This window comes from Alternaria dauci, chromosome 9, assembly GCF_042100115.1.
Source record: "Alternaria dauci strain A2016 chromosome 9, whole genome shotgun sequence".
Lineage (NCBI taxonomy): Eukaryota > Fungi > Ascomycota > Dothideomycetes > Pleosporales > Pleosporaceae > Alternaria > Alternaria dauci.
This window is the reverse complement of record NC_091280.1, coordinates 2,015,662-2,034,102: the sequence shown is the minus strand read 5'-3', so window position 1 is coordinate 2,034,102 and position 18,441 is coordinate 2,015,662. Positions and strand designations below refer to the sequence as shown.

Genomic DNA, 18,441 nt, shown 5'->3' with positions numbered 1-18,441 from the left:
CAACACACCAACTTGCTATTGCGTTTATGCTTCCGAGTAGTACTGGTAAGCGAACGAATGCGCGTTGTATATCCTGCAAGCAAACGTCGTGGATATATTCGCACCCTGTACATACGACTCGTCTGTGGCGCCAGGCACATGCGGGTATTCACGATACGCGCCTTGAAGTTCTGCGCTAGAAGCAGGTGAAGCATGACGATGAGGAACCATGCGAGTCTGAAACCTCCTGAACAAGGCCTCGTGTAATGTGTATGTACTTATCAAAGATGCAGTCCTTGCAGAACCCATACGTGCGACAGCCTTCTTTTTGTTGAAAGCAAAGTCGCATGCTATATCCTCTGCACTACCCGCAGCCCTGCAGACTCGGTTTATAGACGTTAGACGCTGCGTGCTTGGAACCCCACCAGCGCGCGCCCCACTACCTAGCTCTGGACACTGACACGACGACGACCTCTCCTGACTTGGTTTGCTGTCAACAGCGCCCGAGACATTCTCCTTTATACCTGACGTCCGACTTTCCAATCGGTCGCCGCATCCTCTCGCCCGCACACATTCACTCGCCAGGCGCCCGAAAAAGGACAAACCAATAGACGCTGTCCTCCTTTGGGCTGTCTCCCTGATTGGCGTACCATCGTCGACACAGCGTCGGGCGGCAAACTCGAAACCACAGCCAGCATACACCCTCCTCTTCACCTGGGCTGCTTGTCTCTGACGACATAGCCCTTCCCTTGCAGTCGCTGCACCCCGTCACCTTCACCTGCACCACCACAGCGCCCGGCGCATACCTCCAACATGGCCGAGTCGTCCTTCAAGCAGAAGACGATGAAGAGGAAGAACGTCAAGGGCCTTGCACTCAGCGCTCCCCCGCCCAAGCCCGCGCCTTCCGCCGGTGATGCCCAAATACCCGGCGCCAGAGCCAACGACGAGAAGCAGGATACCCTTGAGATTGGTGTTGAGTTCCAGCTAGATCTAAAGGCCGAGGATCTGATAGTGCTGCGAGAACTAGGACATGGAAACGGAGGAACGGTCAGCAAAGTGCAGCACGCTGCTACCAAGGTCATAATGGCGAGGAAGGTTAGTAGCAGGCCACTCGGGCACATACGAGAGAGAAGACTGATAGGGACAGGTCATACATGTCGAAGCGAAGAACGAAGTACGGAAACGAATCGTGCGAGAGCTCCGAATCATGCACGACTGCAACTCGGACTACATTGTCGACTTTTACGGTGCCTTCCAAAATTCTTCCGGAGATGTGATAATGTGCATGGAGTACATGGACGTGGGGTAGGTTCAGGGTGGTGTGCGCGATATGCGGGAGTTTGCTAACTGTTGCACCAGATCACTCGATTGGGTCTCGCGAACATTTGGACCCGTCCGCGTCGACGTGCTCGGAAAGATCTCAGAGGCAGTGCTCGGGGGTCTCGCCTACCTCTACAGCGCCCACCGTATCATGCATCGCGATCTCAAGCCTTCAAACATCCTCGTAAACTCAAAGGGAAACATCAAGCTGTGCGACTTTGGTGTCTCAAGTGAGCTGGAGGGATCTATCGCCGAAACATTCGTAGGAACAGGCACATACATGGCGCCGGAGCGGATACAAGGGTCTCCCTACACCGTCAAGTCGGATGTGTGGAGTGTTGGTCTTACGCTGATGGAGTTGGCTATTGGAAAGTTCCCCTTCGCTGGAAGCGGCGACGACGACGAAGCTGGAGGCCCACAGGGTATCCTGGATCTTCTGCAGCAAATCGTCTTGGAACCTTCACCAAAGCTACCAAAGAGCGATGCTTTCCCGTCAATTCTCGAGGATATGATTGCGAAGTGCTTGATGAAGGATCCAGCAGAGCGACCAACTCCCAAGGAACTATACGTAAGTTCTACGGCACCATGTTTAGAACGTATAGATACTGACCATAGCAGGACCATGACGCCTTCCTCCAAGCCGCAAAGCGCACACCCGTCGACCTGGAGGCGTGGGCCGTATCCATGATCGAGCACAACAAGCGCAAATCACACCTCGCCCCTGCCGCACCCGCAGCGACCATCAAAGAGAAGCTCCGCGAGCGATCCCCTCCCCACAAGCGCGACTCCAGCGACCCCAGACAGAGAGTAGCCAACGGCGAACAGGAACCCGCACCCCGACGACCCTCATACCCTACACGGACATCGAGCAGCGGCAACGTTATGAACCTCCCCATGCGACCTGCGCCGCCTGTGGATGGCCCCGGAAGCAGACCAGGGAGCAGGGGACCGTCAGCCAACGGGCTACCACCTCAGCCCAGAAGGTGGAACAGCGAAGTGCAGTAGCTGGACAGACTTCGTTTTCGGTGCTAGGAGGCGGATCTGGGCAAGTATATAGAAGATTTTATGGGCATTTTGGATGGTCTCTGCCGGATGTCAGGACCATGTTTATCAAGTACAGTAGTCGGGGGATTTCGCCTTGATGGCACGTTAGAAAGGAGCAGGCTCGTTGTTATTGCCATTCGACTAGTATCAAATATCAGCTGTCCATATTCTCATTGCAGGTGGCTGGCAAGCCACTATCGTTAACTTGCCGAGACATGAAACAGCATGTATACTCCCAAGAATCATCTACACAAAGACTGTGCTCACGAAGCATACACGGAAAAGGAAATTATCATCGGATAACTTCGAAGGCAGGAGAGAAGGCCGAACAAGTACAGATGATATTCATCTTTCACCCACACTGTGCCACTTATGCCCAGACAGATCACACAGCGGATTGTCCTCCCATCTCTTCGCCACCTCTAGGCGGAACCATGGCAACCCTCATACTGTCCTGTCGCATGATCTGTTTTTGCTGGTCTCTCACCAGTCTCATGGGTCCCCGATAGAACGCCGACAACAAATCCGAGATGTTAAAAGCATCGACGACAGCATTCACCGGTCCGGCAGCAGGGCTACCCTGTTGCTTATACGGTAAAGGTGAGAAAGCAAAGAGAAGCAGTACTGCGAAAATGGGCATTTCGCAAGAGAGGATGAGCGATGCAAGGCCGGTGTTGATATCGTGGAATGTCATGTACTTGGTTGGCTTGAGCTTGCCATGGCCCGCGAGTAGGGAGATGATGAACTAGAAGTATTTTCAGCATAATGTACACACCTTAAACCAAGCAAAGGAGTGTAGAACCTACCGACTGGAGGAAGTTTAGACCAAGAATACCCTTGAATGTCACAAGCTTAAGTATGATCCGGTGCTTCTGTAACAACTTCTGATTGATCTTGTAGAACCTGACGGAGTTGAGGATAGCAACTGTAGTGGTATACCCGACCAGAATCGTGAGCCAAAGGTGTGCGAAATGTACGCTGTTGGACTGTTTGCAATAAGTGTCGGTAGCAAGGGTGGCTACGGTGGTGATCCAGATGATGATACTGGTCGGTATGAATTGAAGCACGCCGTACCAAGTGCGCTGAAGAGTGTCAGCTGATATTTAACTATATTCACAACAGAGTTCCAACTCACCTTCAGCCAATTTGGACTATTTCCTTTCCGCGTGCCTTTGGCACTCGCTCCTTCTCCGAACAAGTTGTCGAAGCCCTCGCGATGTGAGAGCACAAGATCGCACATGAACAGCAAGAATGCCGATAGCGCGATTGAACAGCCGAAGTCAAGTGAATGGACTAGGTACTCTCCAGCGTCGTCTCGCCAGACGACTAAGAAAGAGAACAGCGCCACCCATGGTACCAGCAGCATGATTCGGATAATTTGACGTTGTTGTACGGGATTCGAGTAGTTGAAGGCATGGAGGGCAATAAGGATACCGACGATGATTGTGCTGAGGATGGCACAGGCACCAGATAGAATTGTTGCGAATTGGTGGAATGTAAGGTTGCCGATGAAGGGGACGATCTCAGGGCCGCGGATGTCTTCAATTGGGCATGTCTTGGAATTCTTCCGCCGCTCGAGATGGCTTCTTGCTACCAGAATAAAGGTATCCATAATCTCGTGATGTTATCCCGCTTGATACGATGTGGAAGAATACAGCAGTAATGCGGACGAATGTATTACTTTAATCGCAACGCCGCGGAAATTGCAACAAAGCTCTGATGAAGAGAATGCAACATAACTGTGTCTAGGGACATGAGCAATATATACTTACAGTACAATCTTCACCTCAGCCCAGCTGGTAAATCCGCATAACGTAGCCACGCTTCAGGCCACCCTCCTGCTGGTGGCTGAGCCATACAAACCATGCATTGACAACCACCGCTCAGAATGCCATATAAGGTAAAGAGCGTCCATTGCAGCTCCTGTAAGCACTTGAAGCAGTCCTTGGCGAGGCTTGTACCTGTCTCCAATGTGCTTAGCAGACGCTTGACACAGGTCGGGTATAGCGATGAGGCGCAATATTGCATAAGCCGTATGATTCGTGGATAGGACGTTTGCTTGCATGAGGAAACGCTGAGTTTGGCCAATGCCTCAAGCTTGCAGACGCCATTCTCTTGCTGCGCGAAGGGCACCTAAATAGGAATAGTGCTGAGGCCTGCTTCCGGGCTGAGGGTTGTTGAGATACGATTGGTTGACGCAGTGACGAAGGGGCTCATAGCGAACCGCATAGCACGGTTCGCGTTTTATGAGAGGCCGAGTGTGACTGTTATATCCGAGCGACGTCTTGCTGTTGAAAGAGACCCTTGGGATGGTTAGTAGTGGAAATGGAAGCGACGCGAGGGCGCCGTCATCACTAGTGTGCCAAGAATACAAAGCGGTGAGTACCTAGGTAGTGGCAGAAATAATTCGGCAATCGCGACCAAAGACGTTTTGCGCAAAGAACCTCAGCGCATACACTCAGAGACCTCTACAGGCACGAGGCTAATTGACAAGGCGACGCACACTCTGTCTGCAGAAGAAGGACCACCGCTCCATTAAACAAAGCATGGCCATGGAACGCGGGCCTAAGCCTAGCACTTCGCAGCCGCGGCGCAAATCGCAAAACGCAGCGCCCATCGACGACGAAGACACCCGCGCAATCAAAGAATTTACCGAGGCAGCCACAAAGCAATATGGGCGCGGCGATCGCATACGGCCAAAGTCGGTCAAGGACAAGAAGCTGCGATCAAACATCAAGTCGCTCGAGGCGAAGAACAAGCAGGCAGCGATCGAGGCGAAGAATGTCGAAGTTCTGCTGGAGAACAACCCTGGATTGTTGGAACCCGAAAACGAGCTGGAACGGACATACAAAGTGCGACAAGATGAGATCAAGCGGGAAGTTGGTGTCGAGACGGCAAAGAAGAGCTTCGAGCTGCGGTTAGAAGGTCTCGGGCCGTACGACGTATGCGAGTACAGTCGCAATGGTCGCGACTTGTTGATTGCGGGCAGAAAAGGCCATGTCGCAACCTTCGACTGGAGAGACGGAAAACTGGGCTGCGAACTACAACTCAACGAGACGGTACGAGACGCGCGATGGCTACACACGAGTAACCAGAAGAACTTTGCGGTGGCGCAGAAGAACTGCGTCTATATCTACTCTGGCGACGGCGTCGAGATGCACAAGCTCAAGAACCATTCCGAAGCCACACACCTCGAATACCTCCCATACCACTTCCTGCTAGCCTCGGTATCGACAGCAGGTATCGTTCGATATACCGATGTGTCGACCGGACAGTCACTACAACAACTATACACAAAACTCGGCCCCTCGACCGCTCTCGCACAAAACCCACACAACGCAATCCTACACGTCGGCCACCAAAAAGGCCTCGTCACATTGTGGTCGCCCAACAGCGCCACGCCACTCGTCAAACTCCTCCCACATCGCGGCCCAGTACGAAGCATTGCGGTAGACAGATCAGGAACCTACATGGTCAGCACATCACAAGACCGGCGCATGTCCGTCTGGGACATCCGCATGTTCAAAGAGATGCACCAACAAACGCTCCGCGTCCCCGGCACCACGCTCTCCATCTCCGACCGCAACCTCACAGCCGTCGGCTTCGGCACGCAAACCGCCATCTTCAAAGACGACCTCTTCCGACGAAACGCCCAAGACCAAACACCACCCATAATGCCGTACATGGGCTGGGGCGGCGAAGGACTAAACGTCGGTCGCGTACGCTTCTGTCCCTTCGAAGACGTCCTCGGTATATCCCACGACAAGGGCTTCTCCTCCATCATCGTCCCCGGCTCCGGTGAACCAAACCCCGATACCCTCGAACCGGGCACCAACCCGTACGAAACCTCCAAGCAACGCCGCGAAACAGAAGTCCACGCCCTCCTCGAGAAGATCCAGCCCGAGATGATTGCGCTAGACCCTAACTTTGTCGGTAACCTCGATTTGGCGACCAACGAGGAGCGGCAGAGGGAGATTAGGGCGGCGAGAGGAGAGAAGGAACCGGATAAGGTGGATATGCTGAAGAAGAGGGGTAAGGGCAGGAACTCGGCGCTGAGGAGGTATCTGAGGAAGAGTGGAACAAAGAATGTGGTTGATGAGGAGAAGGAGAGGGCGAGAGAGGCGTTGAAGAATATGCAGAGGAGGCAGATTGAGAGGAAGGAGAGGTTGAAGAAGGAGTATGGTCCTGCGCTCGAGAGGTTTGCTAGGAAGTGAGTTCTAGCATGCTCGCTTGTTAAGATACCATACTGGCGTTGGGGTGAAAAGCACAATTTTCGTCAGCATTTCTCGGCGTTTACATTACTGATCTGGTACTACCTTGAGAGTTGATTGAGGCACCATGTTGAGAACGAACAATAAACTCCATACCCATTTTACCTATCTAAAATGCCTGAAATGCCCATGATATCATAAAAGTCATTGATGCGTACTCTCCTAAGCCACAAGCTCAGGCACTTGTTCATCCGATTGCTCCAGCTCTCCCCTCCACGCCCTCGCACTCCTGGGCCACACCCTCTTGTAGAGACTGACAGCGACAGCGTCCATAGGGCTGATCTTGCCGTCAAAGGCAGCCTTGAAGTATCCATGCGTACCCAGGCTCTCCTTGATGAAACCGCTCCTTCCACGCTTCGTCCATAGAGGCAAGCTCTTGAACCACTTGACATCGCCATCGTTGAAGAACATGTAGCGGACCGTCACGACGCGCTTGTTAATCTTGTAGGGATGGCCAGTCAAGATGATGCGCTTGGCGATGATGCGGTTTGTGGAAGGTGGGAGAGACGTGCCTGTCGCAATCAAGCGGAGTGAGGAAGGATGGTCGGGAGAGGCTGTGTCGCGTGTGAAGTAGAGAAGGGGAACATTGCCCCAGGTCAGAGGGCCAATAAAAGACGCAATGGCCGACTGGCCAGGGTGGAGGAAGCGAGAGAACTTGTGCACGTTGTTTGGTGTGTTTCCAGCATGCGAGAATAGCTGAGAAATTGTTAGTATTGAGTGATAAAGCACACGTTCATAGTGACTTACGGGGTTAATCACTATCCTCCTTGGTCCGCACTGCACAATCATCTCAGTCTTTGACTTGATTGGCGATTCGTGCTCGGAGCTGAGCAGGATGCTGTAGTTGCAAGCTGTGCGCTTATGCTCGTGCCTGAGCAACGAGAACATGGCCATTGGCCGTGATTGAATTTCCTGGAACTGTAATGGGACGCCGCGAATGTGCACGCTGACCCGAGTTCCAGCCTTGACACCACCAGCCCAGGCTTCGCGCATGAACTTGGTTGCTGTGCGCTTATAGTCAGAAATGTCGAGTAATCGTTGCCACTCCTCTGGCTCGTATGGTCGATCCTCTTCTGTTTCCCAGTGGCTGTTCTTCAGACTCTTCAATCCTCGGTACCGGATGAGACGCTCTCGCGCGTTAACATTCGGGTGCAGCTCAATCTCATCGGGGAACTCGAGGTCTTCGTCCTCTTCCGTTTTCCTGGACCTTCGGTACTCTTCAATCTGTGCAATCTCGTCCTCTGGTGATGGATCTAGGAACATCTCCGACTGCGGGTATTCAGATGGTCCACCCTCTGTCATGGCCTTGCCATCAACATCCATGCCTTCTATGCCGTCTGCAGGATGCGCGGGCTGGCTCTGGTTGTCTTCAACGTCCATTTCGTCAAAATCCTCGAGGTCAGAACCAGAGTCGGACATGTCGTCCAGATACCATGCAGACTGGTAGTTACTCGTACCCTTTGGCAACCGCCTCTGTTTCGCAGGAGCGACCTCCTCTTCCTCGTCTGAGAAGTAGTGGTGATCATCGAGTAGAACACCCTTGCGCTCAGAGGGGGCGATGGACGTTGCGTAGTTGGTAACGTCGTCCATGAGGGTCTCCTCCGGGGCGAGATCTGCCAGATCGTCCTGGTCTTCGGTTGGACGCTCCAGGGTGTCGTCGCCCTCCGTGTCAACAGCCATCTCTTCTTCTTTGTTCTTCTTTCTCGTCTCCAATGGTGCAGCAACGATCTTGTCGACTTGGAATTCGCCCCAATCTCCGACCTGTACCAATCTGTCGGCTTTCAGTCCGAGACCTCGGACAACACCGGTAATGACAACATGGCCAGTGCCGTCCTCGCTGGCAGCTGACTTGCCACCAGGCCAGGCAATGTCCTCGATGAACATGTAGCTTCTCTGGTCTCTCCATCGAACGCCCTTTGTGGTGGTTGTGCATAGCGATCGGACGAGGTTTGCGCCTTCTTGTCGGTTGTCGAGAGAGTAGACGCGCTCGGTGGAGGGTAGCCAATGGGTGATGTATGACTTGAGCGAGGAAACGACAGACGGCCTAGCTTTCGCAGGCTCGACCTTGTCCAGACCTTGGACAACGGTGAAAGTGTTTGAGATACCCTGGCTTTCGACCGACTTCAGTATCAGCTCGCCCTCTGCATCGACCTCTTCATGCGCCGACAGGATGAAGACAACAAAGTCGGCGACACGGCAGGCGTCAAGAGCGGCCAAAAGGTCCCTCTTGACAATGAGGTATTGCACCTTCTGCTTGAAGCGGTCGATGCTTGTGCGCATCCATCCTGCCTCGGGAATCTCCTCTTCAATGTCCAGACTGGCGTTCAGGCTGCGCACAGCGGCCGCGGTAGAGACGTCTGAGCACAGCGGGATGAGGGCGGTGATGCGGGGCGCACCATCCTTGCCGGCGAAGACGTTGGACGACTTTGCGTGTTCGTGGTCCTTGTTGATGCGCATCTGCTTGGCGCGGTTGCGGCGGTCGATCTTGCTCACGACTTGCTGGTGGGGGGTCTTGCGGCTGCCGAATTCGAAGGAGAGGGAGTTGACCTTGCCTACACAACACAGTCAGCAAAGCCACATTTGATGGTAGTGGTGAGGGGCGCACCCTTGCTCTGCTCCTTGAGCGCGCCTTTGGTGGCATGGCGAGACTTGAAGCCCTTCTTCTCCTTCTTGGTGGTGCTGCGGTGGTGGTGCGATTGCGCCGCGATGGGAGCCATGTTGTTGCCGCTGCCACCTGATTTGAAGCGGAAAGGAATCGACGCCACCTTGACTGTTCCGTGCCAAAGACTGCGCTACACGGCGTCGTGGTGGAGAGTGGGATGGCGATAATTTTGAACTGTTATCGATAACCCTGCCTAAGTGGAATAATTTTGGTTCCTCGGCTGTGGCGTCATGCGCGACATCCCTGCATCCCATCCCCTTCCTCGCTCTACTCGACCACTCTTCGCCGTCACAGCCCATCACCTCTCCACACCTGGGAATGTAGGCTTGTGGTGAAAGCACATCTCTAATTTGACATAGCCACGAAAACAAACACACCTTTGGCTTCCTCTGCCAAAGGATGTTCCGGCGGCAATCAGCGTACGCGATGAAAGAGCCTGGAAGGTGTTCATTATCCCTAGGCATTGCACTTCCATGGCCAAGTCAAGTCAAACTCGCGGACGATCATGGACCCTAGGGGACAGATGACCATATCTACTCAGCACAACGTTGGGTCGCGCAATCATACCGCCATAAACAAGTCGGTCAGGTAACCAAAACTACCTCCTTGGACCCTTACAGGTCGCAAATTGACAATGGTTACGTTCGTTGTCGTAATATAGTGGTCCAAGGGTCACGCTGCCCCTTCAGCATGCTTGTTGAGCTCTCCTCATTTCTTTCGATCGTTTTTACAGACATTTTCAGTGGGCGCCGGTGTCGCCCCTTCGACTATTTTCAATAATATTGAGTCTACTACGGGTGACTTTTGCGATGCCCGCACTGTCTCAAGAGAATTCGAATGATCTGAATGCAGGGTCAACAAGGCAGACCTCCAATGCAAGCTGTCAGACTCCCGCTGTGCAACAAACCTACCAGCACGCCACTTCACGCAATCCAGTCAATCCAAATCCCCCGCCTTCACAAAACACTCACGAAAGATTCACTCAGCGCAACCTGGTCAACTCAAACAACGACACCTCACCTAATGCTCCATCGTTGTATCCCTTCGGGCCAGACCAAATCGTGGGCTACCCTACAAGCCTACAATTTCCTCGTGATAGGGCTGATGCGGTCAAAGTTCTCGTTCGTCTTCTCCTCGACATACTGGTATATAGCTATGATATCGATTTTCACGAGCTCCATTTCGCTCTCGCTGCATCTTCTCCGCATCTGTGCACCGCGAACCTCTCTACGCGAAACACCAGTCTTCTGACCTTTCAGGAGATGCGTGTTGTCCTCGTGTATGCCGATGCCGTCCACAAAGCATGCGAAGCAGTCGTCGACAACACCCAGAGTCTGCTAAAAGATGAAGACCGCAACATTGTCATCGATTTCATAATGCAGCCAGCACAGACCCTTGGAATCGATGTGGCTTACGTCTTCGAACAGTTGTACGCTTTCCGGTCGCACAGATGCGATAGTGGGAACCATAACAAGACACTACTCTACACCAAGACATCATTCTGGGCGCGACGGCGTGGCCTATTACCTGGCAAACTGGGCATGGACAAGAGTCAAAAGCTACTGGCACGCCGACTCGTCTCCGACGATATAGCTGTCGCACAGCTCGGCACGAGATCTAATGAGGCGCTCGCACTAGTTCTGGGCAAAGCAATCAAGCAATACAACAAAAGGCACTGCAAATATGGAATGGCCAACATCAAGCGAGATGTCTACGCCGAACCCCCATTTGTAGCATTGAGAAAAGAGGTCATGTGGTGGGAGCTCCTGCGCGCAAAGTCAATTCAAGACGGCAGCCAGCCCTCAAATGTAAAAATTCAAGCAGATTGGAGGATGAGTATGCAACCCAAATACGGAATCGCCGAACGACAAAACCAGAAGTTGGACAACCGGCCCGACCACATAACGGGCAGTCCGCCCAATCTGTCACCGCAGGGAAACGGCCGTAGTACGCGCAGACCACGCTCTCTTCACAACCTACATGCTATACAGGAGCAGCCCGAAGGACCGACGAGGCCGCAGTCTATATCCAACATACGTTCAATCGTTATGCCTCGACCAGATATCGTTCGCCTTGGACCATCGACGAACTTTTAGCACTTTGCGTCGACGCTGAGGCATCTCGGTGATGAATCGATGGTGTCGTTGCAGTAATCTACAATACACCGTTCACCAAGGACAATACAGGTTTTCGAGTTCATACAATACGTACGGATCATAGCCAGTCTGTCTTTCCGATATCGGATTTCTAGAAATACAACGAAACTTGGACTCTCTATCCCAACCCAAGAAACCGCAGCTCAAACTCCTATTCCCAGAAACACACAATCCGCGCCTCAATACTCTCCCTCGGCTCCTCTCCCTCAGTCCCATTGATTCTAAACGCCGTGTGAGGACACCTCCATCCCAACTCATCCCTCTTCGAGTCCAACCCCTTGAACACGACCATCTCCCACGGCTGCATGTTACTCATATACCACCACTCATGCTTCTGTTCGCTCGCTGCATGACTCATAACATAATTCTTACTTTTATTCCCCGTGCGACTAAACTCCCTTAGTCTGACCTGGTAGTCGCTATCGGGAACGGTGGTCGCGTCGCACACGGCCAAAGGATCTTTTTTCACTGTTTTCAAGGGGCGCCACGCGCCGAGGAAACAGAAACGTGAGGAGGTGGTGAAGAGCGCTTCGATGTGGGGTGGGAACGAGAGCTCGGTGAGTGTACCTACTAGGGCGTCCGGGGAGCCTTCGTAGTCGACGTGTGGGTGGCCGGAGGGAATGTCTTGCCAGCGGCCTTGCGCGTCTTGGATGCCTTTTTCTGTGGGGGAAGAGTGTGCGCGGATGACATGGTTGAATACGTGGGCTGTGGATGCGCCGGTCCTGTGTCGGTCGTGTGTTAGCTTTCCTTCTCTTGAATTTCACCGAAACATGGACGCAGGCATTACAATTTCTTGGCTATTTCTTCTAGCTCAGGATAGTATTCTCGCTTCACATCTTCTTCGCTGCTGTTACGTCCTACTCTCTCTTTGCGTGGTAACGTCACAAACGTGAAGCCGTTCACGTCCAGATCGAAAGTCTTATCGGCCTTTCGTACATCTCTGATCAGCATGGGGCGAGTGTATTCATCGTTGTCGTCTAGATATTTCATCTTCCATGCTGATTTGGGTATGGGTACGCCTGTTGCAGGGAAATAATTGATATTGGCGACGACGTCGGTGCTATGTGAGTCTGGCTGCATTTTGTGGGTGACAGACGTGATTCTCGGGTTTCGTATAGACGAAGAACTTCATTTTAAGCTAGTTAGAGACTCTTTTAGAGGCATTCAAGGCCGCGTAACATGCTTAGTCGTCTTCGCGGATCCGCGGGCTGCATGATATTACAGATGAAGTGGGGTAAGCACATGCGCGCCGCTCAGCCCTAGCAACAAGCATCTATCATTATTGAACGTGCCAAGTCATACAACAATCGTTGCTCATATCTCATGATCTGGAATTATGACAAATTTTGTCTAAACCGATTTCCTGGTGTTACTCAAACATGTTGCTCTTCTAGAGCATCGCCTTCAGAATGTCGATCTGGTCCATGACAGCACTCTTGCTTGTACCACCAGTGGCGTTCTTCAGCTCTACCGCGCGCTCATAGTCTAAGCATTCAACCACATCGTCGCCTAAACGGGAGTCGATACCCTTGAGTTGCTCCAGGCTCAACTTGTCCATGGGTACATTCTCATTCTCTGCCAGGGCGACGACACGGCCAGAGATGTGGTGACCCTCACGGAATGGTACACCCTTTCGGACTAGGTAGTCTGCGAACTCTGTAGCCAGCATCTCTGGGGCCAGTGCGGCGTGCATCTTGTCGGCCTGGACCTTCAGAGTTGAAAGGACACCAGTGGCGATCTGAATGGAGTCGCTGACCGTCTTGATGTGGTCGATGAGAGGCTCAACAGACTCCTGCAAGTCCTTGTTGTAGGTTGTGGGTAGACCCTTGATGGTGACGTACAATCCCGCCATGTGTCCGAAAGCACGACCGCTCTTTCCTCGGATCAGCTCCAGGGAGTCTGCGTTCTTCTTCTGTGGCATCAGGGAGCTTCCTGTAGAATAGGCGTCGGCTAGTCGCACAAAACCAAACTCCAGACTCGAGTAGATGATCAGATCCTCCGCCCAGCGCGACATCTTGAGCATGAGGCTTGACCCCCATTGCATTGTTTCGAAGACGAAATCACGATCTCCGACAGCGTTGAGCGAGTTTGGGAGCAGGCCTTCGAATCCAAGCTCCTTGGCCATGGCATCGCGGTCAATGCCGAAGGGGTTACCAGCTAGCGCACCGCATCCGAGAGGGGAACGGTTGACGCGCTTGATGACTTCGCGGAGGCGCTCGAGTTCGGAAGCGAAAGCGGTGGTATGCGAAAGGATCCAATGCGACCATCGGATCGGCTGTGCCTTCTGGAGATGTGTGTAGCCGGGCATGAGTATATCAATCTCGGCCTCTGCTCGCTGGACTGATGTCTTTATGAGAAGCTTCAGATAGCCCTCTAGTGTCCTGAGCTGCTCCCTCAGCCATAGCCGCATGTCGGTCGCGACTTGCTCGTTCCTGCTACGCCCTGTGTGGAGCTTGCCTCCAATGTCCTTGCCAATGATCTCGCTGAGTCGACGCTCGTTGGCGGTGTGAATGTCTTCATCGTTGGCCTTGACCTCGAAGGAGTTTGACGCCCACTCCTCCTTGATCTGTGCCATGCCCTTCTCGATGGCAGCGAACTCGTCGGCGGTCAGGATGCCATTGTTCTTGTTGGCGCGAGCAAACGCGATTGAACCGGCAATGTCTTCGGCGTAGAACAGACGGTCGTACGGTAGAGAAGCATTGTACTGCTCCATGACCGGGTCAAGGCCCTCTGTACGCGTCTTAGTATCCAGTCATCGCCAGTCTTGACACGCTCAATCAAGCCATTGGTTGCACCAACCTGTGAAACGACCTCCCCAGAGCATGTTCTCTGCTACTTTCTTTTCCGAAGCCATCTTGAGTATGTGAAGAGTACAAGGTTTGTGTAATTGGGCTGTGACTGTTTGCGCGTTCAAGAAAAAGATATGACGCTCCGCATCGGCGGCAGGGGTGCGATAGCGCTAAACGTCGCGGGGAGCTTTCCCTTGTCCCCACATCGTCTACCCCTCAGCCACAGACTCATCACCAGCATCCCGTACGCGCAACTGTTCATTCTCGATTGAGGGATGATTTGACTCTGAAACATGTTCTCAATTTTCAAGTAACACGTTCGTTCGTTCTTTGTTGGCACGAACGAGACGAAAACCTCTAGAACATCGAACAAACGCTATCGCGAATACCTCCAGAGGAAATAGATACACGGTACTACTTTGCACTTCAAATTTTAGCAAAAGCTTGGACCAGAGCAACATGACTGGTGGTTCTTGAGCCATATATGGATCATATATGGTTCTTGGGCTATGGTGGCGATGGTGATGCGGTAATATTGAGTCGCTCGTCGTCTATGGGTCATAGCCGTACCATGGGTGGGATGAGTGTACCATGGAGCAACATGAAGAAGGTTCAGTAAAAGAAGCGACGCCAGGCTGGCTTTTTGCCAAGAGGGTTCCAACGCAACCCAGCTTCTAACAAGCTTAAGGTATACAAGTGGCCCTGAGTGTGTTTGGATGGCTGCAGAGCAACGCGTAACTCGGTCCCAAGAGGAGGCTCGAAGAGCTCAGAGTCTGGAGAATCGGATGCTGGTGGTGATATCACGCTGTCACTTCGCTTGGGAACTTCGACGGCAGATGCCTCTCGTTCTGCCTTGACTTCTAGGTTTCGTACGATGATGGGCATCGGCACTCGATGAGGCGTCGGGTGCGCAAACCTTTGCTGACGATATCTGACAATCTGGGGTTGGTCTGGCACTGACATCGTGGGCTTATGGTTGAGAGGCTTGTGAAATGTCTGAGCCAATATCAGGTGGGAGCGATTGAGAAATAACTAATATCAGTCCCAGTTACCATGTGATACCATAAGGATCATGGTGACTGGAACTGCGAGAGTGAAGTTACTACACAATGTTCTCGAAGTGCGTGGTGAGAGTGAGGCGTGGACATATCCTCCCTGTGTCTTCTGGAAGTACGACGAAGCTGTTTGAACTATTGCTCGGTAGATCTCGGTGCTCCTTTAGTTTTGGGGCATTTCGGAGATTCAGTTGTGAAAATTGTCATTATTCATTAGATATGGCGTCAACGCCAGAAAATGCTAGACGGAACAACCGTGGTATATGACTCAATCATGCAAATCGCTCCCTGGTACTCTCAATAAGTCCTGAGACTGCTATCGCAGCTCACAGTCCTCCCACAACAGCACCGATAACACTCAGAATGAGCAAAGCTGAGACCATCCAACTCTTGCTTCCATTGATGCTCATACCAGCACTAGCATATCCTCCCTCTTCGTCGTTCCTCTTCGCACCAACCGCCTTGTCTGCGTTGAAGCAGCCAAAGATAGCCATGCCACTCGCGCTGTCCTTCTCGTATTCTTCCATTTTCTGTGCTAAGCAGCTCTGGACGATATCTGGAGAGTCGGTGATGCAGTACTGGAAGCAGCCGTCGTTGTCTTCGGAGTTAACAATGACCGGTGTTGACGATGCTGATGGCGATGATGTAGTTGTGTCGGGAGCGGAGTATGTGGCGATGGCATTGATGTGGCCGTTGCAGCATGCGTCTAGGATCGAGGAGTTGGAGCCACCGACAGGAACGGCGCAGGAGGGGAGTGTGGTGGGTGGTTGAGGGACCGAGGTGAAAGGTTGGCAGGACATTGTTGCGATGATACTTGATCTTTTCGCGCGTAGTTGTAGAATTGAGATTGTTCGAGACGGAGCTGAGGGATTCTTGGAATCTGCCCTTAACGAAGCGGTGACCTAGTCGTAGCTTGGTTTGTCGTGGGTAATAGACACGACTTGCGCGCTGTTCCAAATGCTCTCAAGATGAGAAATGAGAAAACTTGAAATTCGATAGGAAAACTCCGTCGCTATGCTGAGACTTGACTGAAGGAAAGAAGCAAGTGGACTTGTGAATGAAACACTGAGTTGTTCACGGAACACACTCAAACGAAAAGAATTGAATGGAATCGACGGAAGGAAAGAACAGTGTTTGAGGCTGAAGAATACTGCATCATCATCGCAGAAAGCAGAGCCTCATATGTACATCGCTGTTTTCTAAGAATATCTCGAGTGGGTAGGCGGGTAGTTGACAGCGCGAGATCTAGCGTTACGCGCCGACCCACCGGCTGCGCGACGCGTTGGTTGGCTAGCAACGTCTGGTCGACCTACGCGCTAGAACCACGGGCAGATCCGAAACGGTGTGTTCTGTCGTGTTTGAAACGTTCTTATGCTGGTTCAGGGTAGTCGGCATGCTTTGTTTTGTCCAATAAGTGTGTTAATTTGCTGAGTACTCGAAGATCACGTGCGAGTAATCGGACCATTCATCTCCCTTGCCGCTGCGCAAGGCAAATGGATGGTCAAATGCTGGGCAAGCCTCGCCAGTGGCTGATGAATTAGCTTGCTCTGAAAGAGTTGGGGCTGTGCGCATTCATTACGAGATGGGATCCATCAGGTGCCGAAACCCGTTGCCTGGGTATGCGAAGTTGAAGAGACGTGTTCGTCTGACCGAACATACCGCAGTGGATGGTGCCGGATCAGCCATGTACGTGTAGTCCATACTCGAAGTATACAAAAGCCAGATCCTTCGAACCCGAAACCTAAATCTAACGTGCCACCAACACCTTCCGAGACATGGGACAGAATACGCCTACCAGCGCATGACCAGTGATACAAGTGGCATTATTCCTAAGCAGTTTCGTCCTCATCTTCATGCGCGGCCGCCCATGGACTTCTCTTGCGTAATGACACGCCTCTTCTTTCAAGAAAGAACGGTATGGGCGCTAAACAGATTGCAATTGCCATCAGCACCAGGCTTGCATTCCTCGTGCCTACGTTCAGAAACAGATGTCTTCCGACCAGTGGAAACCCAGCACCAGCCAGATTACGTATCAGTCCAATGCCAGCAAGTGCTGAGGCTGAGTACGTTTTGTATGCGTCTTCGGTGTAAGTAAGGGTCATAAGGACTAGATCGAACTGTTAGCGCCATATAATTGATACGGGGCGCCTGGATGACTTACTCAGGGTGTAGAATGACCATCCCCAGAACGTGCTGGCGAGCACTGCAAAGAATGGATGTATATTCGGCGTTGCGGTGAGTGCGAAAGCTAAAAGGGAAACGGGTAATACGATAGCTGCCAGCTTCGCGTGGTACACTCTCGCCTCAGGGACGTCACGATGGCCAGCCTGTGAGACTTTTCGCTGGTAGTACCGTTCTTGGAAGACATTCGTGGCCAAGCCAAATGTGATCCCCACAACTATCCCTAGGAAGGAAATACCAACGCCAATGGTATCGAAGCCGTATCCGTTTGGACCGAAGATCATGTGGAACGCACCGTTGAAGAGGAAGCTCAGGCCGTAGAGAAATCCGTTGTAAAGTGCACCGAATTGCACGATAGCTTCAGATCCTAAGAAGCGGAAAGGACGTGCGAGCGCTGTGCCGAACAACTGCTTTGGTCCTCGCTGCTTCATCTCATTCGGCACTTCCAGCTCTTCATCCCCTGTCCGCAGGCGCAAAGCTCTCGCTCTTCGTAAGAGAATGACACTATGTCTAGTCTCTCCAAGACTATATAGTGCAATGACCATAACAACCCAGAAGCTCAAGCAGATGAGAAACATGATCCGAAAGACTTCATGCCATGATTTACCATTTGCGATGAACGAAAAAAGGACGAATCCAGTAGGACTGCCACCTGTTGCCGCCCAAAGAAACCACGACATGGCTGGCCCAGTGTCATGATGATGAAAGAGATCCGCGATGGTGCCTCCGAAATTCGAGATTGTCGTAGATGAAAAGTAGCCTGAAAACAAGCGCAGGACTAGGAACGGTCCTAATGTTTCTACGTATGTTGTTCCCAAGAGTAGCAAGAGAAAGATACCGTAGGAAACGATATAAACTGGTCTCCTTCCAAAGTACTCCGAAAGAGGAGCCAAAGTCATAGGCCCAAAAGCCAATCCAAGCACATACATGCTTAATCCTAGAACCGCAACACTCGGTGAGACGCCCATGTCTTTGGCGAAATCG

General features: G+C 52.3%; 7 protein-coding genes across 7 annotated transcripts; 2 read left to right on the top strand and 5 right to left on the bottom strand.

The window, feature by feature from the left end:
• Positions 1 to 792: 792 nt before the first annotated feature.
• Positions 793 to 2,304, top strand: ACET3X_009359 (uncharacterized protein; the record flags this gene model as incomplete). Its single annotated transcript, XM_069455544.1, has 4 exons — positions 793 to 1,074; positions 1,127 to 1,284; positions 1,339 to 1,867; positions 1,918 to 2,304. 4 exons carry the CDS (start codon positions 793 to 795, stop codon positions 2,302 to 2,304), a joined length of 1,356 nt encoding a protein of 451 aa, XP_069303436.1.
• A 424-nt stretch (positions 2,305 to 2,728) lies between these two features.
• ACET3X_009358 (uncharacterized protein) lies at positions 2,729 to 3,955 on the bottom strand (the record flags this gene model as incomplete). Its single annotated transcript, XM_069455543.1, has 3 exons — positions 2,729 to 3,088; positions 3,150 to 3,425; positions 3,479 to 3,955. The coding sequence occupies 3 exons, from the start codon at positions 3,953 to 3,955 to the stop codon at positions 2,729 to 2,731; spliced, it is 1,113 nt and encodes a 370-aa protein (XP_069303435.1).
• Positions 3,956 to 4,889: 934 nt separating this feature from the next.
• ACET3X_009357 (uncharacterized protein) lies at positions 4,890 to 6,557 on the top strand (the record flags this gene model as incomplete). Its single annotated transcript, XM_069455542.1, has 1 exon — positions 4,890 to 6,557. One exon carries the CDS (start codon positions 4,890 to 4,892, stop codon positions 6,555 to 6,557), a length of 1,668 nt encoding a protein of 555 aa, XP_069303434.1.
• A 219-nt stretch (positions 6,558 to 6,776) lies between these two features.
• On the bottom strand, positions 6,777 to 9,331 carry ACET3X_009356 (uncharacterized protein; the record flags this gene model as incomplete). The annotated part of the gene is made up of 3 exons (XM_069455541.1): positions 6,777 to 7,310; positions 7,362 to 9,166; positions 9,220 to 9,331. The coding sequence occupies 3 exons, from the start codon at positions 9,329 to 9,331 to the stop codon at positions 6,777 to 6,779; spliced, it is 2,451 nt and encodes an 816-aa protein (XP_069303433.1).
• A 2,252-nt stretch (positions 9,332 to 11,583) lies between these two features.
• ACET3X_009355 (uncharacterized protein) lies at positions 11,584 to 12,512 on the bottom strand (the record flags this gene model as incomplete). The annotated part of the gene is made up of 2 exons (XM_069455540.1): positions 11,584 to 12,154; positions 12,220 to 12,512. 2 exons carry the CDS (start codon positions 12,510 to 12,512, stop codon positions 11,584 to 11,586), a joined length of 864 nt encoding a protein of 287 aa, XP_069303432.1.
• A 310-nt stretch (positions 12,513 to 12,822) lies between these two features.
• On the bottom strand, positions 12,823 to 14,286 carry ACET3X_009354 (uncharacterized protein; the record flags this gene model as incomplete). The annotated part of the gene is made up of 2 exons (XM_069455539.1): positions 12,823 to 14,162; positions 14,232 to 14,286. The coding sequence occupies 2 exons, from the start codon at positions 14,284 to 14,286 to the stop codon at positions 12,823 to 12,825; spliced, it is 1,395 nt and encodes a 464-aa protein (XP_069303431.1).
• A 1,316-nt stretch (positions 14,287 to 15,602) lies between these two features.
• On the bottom strand, positions 15,603 to 18,002 carry ACET3X_009353 (uncharacterized protein; the record flags this gene model as incomplete). The annotated part of the gene is made up of 3 exons (XM_069455538.1): positions 15,603 to 16,178; positions 17,253 to 17,383; positions 17,438 to 18,002. The coding sequence occupies 3 exons, from the start codon at positions 18,000 to 18,002 to the stop codon at positions 15,603 to 15,605; spliced, it is 1,272 nt and encodes a 423-aa protein (XP_069303430.1).
• Between the last annotated feature and the right edge of the window lie 439 nt (positions 18,003 to 18,441).